We start from the raw sequence: 3,045 nt of genomic DNA, 5'->3' as shown, positions 1-3,045 counted from the left end.
ATTCCCATTTGGATTATCCTTTTGCTCAGTCTCTTCCTCTTTGCTTCTGGTTTTTTGCTCTTCCCATGGGGATGCAACTGTTGTCAGACTATCACTGGCATCCTACTAAGTGAAACCCACCCTTTTCCCCTCTCTCCCTTTTTAACTTCACTTTAATGTTTACTTGCTTCAATCAGTAAACTTTAAGCTCCACGGTTCCCCAGTTTTTCCATTTTCACTTCCAACTTTTCCTCTTTTTTTTTCCCTTTGATGGTTTAGCTGAAGACTGGTGGCAGTCCACAGCTTACCCACATATGATTTTTCCCTCTCTGTCAGATTTCTGGGATTTTCTCAGGTACCCTTTTCTTCCAATTTCTTTACTTCCCCCCCCCCCTAAGATCAAGCTAGTAAGTATATAAAATTATGGTTATAAAAGTAGGGTTCTTTGGCTTTCTTCTCGTTACTGATGATAGTGGTTCCCGTTGTACTTCAAACCTAATTAAGCATCCAGCTTGTGGGATATTTTTAAGCTCAACAATTGGGATTTTGAGTTGAGTTTTATTTAAAAAAATAGTAATACTTTTCCTCCATGCTATTTGTGGTTGGGATGAGAGTGTTGACTCCAGTGATGTTGACAGGATTTATAGCTACAATAAAAGTTGGAACTTTATTATTACTGGGAGTTTAATGACCCATTAAGGCTCTTCCCCCCATTCCCCACCCTTTCCTTTTTAGAGTTTAGTCCTCTCATGCTCTTCTTTTTCACTTGATGCTCCATCTTTGATGATTGAACTTGGGACCATAAGAAGAAAATTCTCATTTGGTTTCTTCCCTTGGAAAATGGATGTTTCTTGGTCATGATTCTTTTAGACATTTAGCAAAGATAAGGGTGTTGACTTCTGACCAAAAAACAATCATAATGTTGAATTAGATACAAAATTTTCACCTTTTGTGATTATGAAGAACCCTTGATGATTTGATCAAGTGTTTGATTTTGAGTGGGGCGTAAAAATTTGATTAACATGACAGGTGTTTGATTATGAAGAACTAGAGCTGTTAAATCCAGTAGCTCAGTAGGTGAATTAGGTTTGGCTTGGTGTTCTTTAGAGTGTTGGGGGGCACTTTCTGGACATCATTCGATGGAATCCGCATCGTTTAAAAGGGCCCGGGCGCCTGGCCACGGAAGCCTAGTGCCGTCGTGCTTGGTCGATGGCTGCACTGCAGACCTCAGCAAATGCAGGGACTACCATCGACGCCATAAAGTATGTGAAGTTCACTCTAAGACCCCAAAAGTTTCAATTAGGGGTCAAGAACAACGATTCTGCCAGCAGTGTAGCAGGTAAATGGATTTGCTGCAGTTTATGTAGTGATTTAAGCTCTGTCTGAATTCTGATATGTTTTCATCGTGTAAGTATTCGATTTCATGTCTGGTTCATATCCGGACATGTACAGATTAGATGCTTATACTCTAATGTGATTTTCTCCTTACAAGACCCTATGCTTCATTGATGAATATAGGAGCTTAGTTTATGGTGAATACATTTTATTAGGTTTCATTCGTTGGTGGAGTTTGATGAGGTGAAACGAAGCTGTAGGAAACGTCTCGACGGACATAACCGACGACGGAGAAAGCCCCAACCGGATTCTCTGTCTGTGAATTCAGGGATGTTTCTATCCAGTCACCAAGGTTGAACTGGTTTTTTTCTGAAATTTTTTTATGCAAAAGCTTGTTTCACCCTCAATTTGCGAGTGTTTGATATCAATGGTGACTCTGCAGCAGGTACTCAATACTTTCCGATCAGCAGCCCCCAAATATTTTCGACGACTGCCGTAACGTCTTCTTGGATGGGGACCCTGAAACTGGAAACCGATATGAACTTGATAAACTTCAGCGGCAGAACTAGCTTGTTCCCTGTATTCTCATCTGATAACTACAAAGGAGAAAAGCAGTTCTCATTCTTACAAACTGCTAGTTCGTCACTCCCAGGAAGTGTTTCAGTTTGTCAACCGTTTCTCGATGCGATTCCTTCGTCAAGCAATGGTGGCAGCAGCCGGAAAATGTTTCCGAACGCGATAAATCAAACTATCGACTCAAATCGTGCTCTCTCTCTTCTGTCATCCCAACCGGTTGAGACTCGGGAGATTGGTCTGAGCCCCTTGGTGCAACATGGCTCAGCTTCATCATTGATCCCAAACTTGCATTATAATGATTTAGGAGGAATAGGAGGTGAGCAAGTCGGAACTGCAGTTTTGGCCGCTGACGGTCGTGGTAACACCACTCTCCATGGCCATGAAATGTTCCAAAATGAACACCCAGGGTCATCTGCAACTGGTGCTCACCAGACACTCTCCTTCTCATGGGAGTAAAGATATTTGCCATTTCCAATCTTACCTTAAAATCAGATGGTTTTGGATATGAACTTATTAGTGTGTTTTGGTTTTAGAATATTTAATGAACTTCTGTTTGACTGAGTGGGGAATAATGTGTGAATCTTTGAGACAAAATTATGTTTGCTTCTGCAGTTGTAGTTGCCCCATGGCATTTGATGCTTTTGTTCTTCAACATATAATTTCTTACACCAGGTTTAGTATTACATGACAATACAATTAGTAATATTTCTTAACAATACACACGTACCGTGTAAATGTAACTCTTCGAATTCGAAACTTAAATGAAAAATTATGCTCTTCTTTTAACCACTGAGGCTTCACGTAGTACCATTGAAAGAGGATAAGCACCGAGCTAGAAATAAATCATATTAGCAGAACAACAAAAAATAACGAGCAAAACCAGAGAAATTTAGGATTTAGAAAACAGTTGGTGACGGCTTGGCATTTTCTTTAGCACCATTATAATCATGTCAGTGATAATCAATGGATCCCATCTCTGAAGAAGATGCCAGGCGCTCTTTATTCCTAAAACCAACAAAAACAACATCGCCTGAACACCACACATCATTTAAAAAAGAAGCTATATAGATCATTGTATATCAGTCATGGAAAAGCTAAAGGGAATATATCCAGTACCTACTCGGTCTGGGACAGCCATTAATCTTTTCTTTTAAG

The 3,045-nt window shown here is 40.1% G+C and overlaps 1 protein-coding gene across 2 annotated transcripts; it reads left to right on the top strand.

Moving 5' to 3' along the window:
• Nucleotides 1–247: 247 nt before the first annotated feature.
• On the top strand, nucleotides 248–2,447 carry LOC120184324 (squamosa promoter-binding-like protein 16). Of its 2 annotated transcripts, XM_039188820.1 has the most exons (4): nucleotides 248–334; nucleotides 1,009–1,318; nucleotides 1,530–1,666; nucleotides 1,760–2,447. In XM_039188820.1, the coding sequence occupies exons 2-4, from the start codon at nucleotides 1,119–1,121 to the stop codon at nucleotides 2,344–2,346; spliced, it is 924 nt and encodes a 307-aa protein (XP_039044751.1). In that variant the 5' UTR covers nucleotides 248–334; nucleotides 1,009–1,118; the 3' UTR covers nucleotides 2,347–2,447. The 2 variants fall into 2 exon arrangements, with proteins under 2 accessions (XP_039044751.1, XP_039044752.1); XM_039188821.1 differs by lacking the exon at nucleotides 248–334 and having other exon boundaries at nucleotides 904–1,318.
• Nucleotides 2,448–3,045: the final 598 nt, after the last annotated feature.

The sequence above is a fragment of the Hibiscus syriacus genome, unplaced genomic scaffold, assembly GCF_006381635.1.
Source record: "Hibiscus syriacus cultivar Baekdansim isolate YM2019G1 unplaced genomic scaffold, ASM638163v2 tig00112864_pilon, whole genome shotgun sequence".
NCBI classification, from domain to species: Eukaryota; Viridiplantae; Streptophyta; class Magnoliopsida; order Malvales; family Malvaceae; genus Hibiscus; species Hibiscus syriacus.
The sequence above is the reverse complement of the archived record's forward strand: the minus strand, read 5'-3'. Positions and strand labels throughout refer to the sequence as shown.

What these genes read in the sequence shown, in the direction of transcription:
- LOC120184324 (XM_039188820.1), top strand. Translation starts at nt 1,119, where the DNA reads ATGGAATCCGCATCGTTTAAAAGGGCCCGGGCGCCTGGCCACGGAAGC. An exon ending in TTCTGCCAGCAGTGTAGCAG is followed by an intron (nt 1,319 to 1,529) that starts GTAAATGGATTT and finishes ACATTTTATTAG; the next exon opens with GTTTCATTCGTTGGTGGAGT. An exon ending in GTTTCTATCCAGTCACCAAG is followed by an intron (nt 1,667 to 1,759) that starts GTTGAACTGGTT and finishes ACTCTGCAGCAG; the next exon opens with GTACTCAATACTTTCCGATC.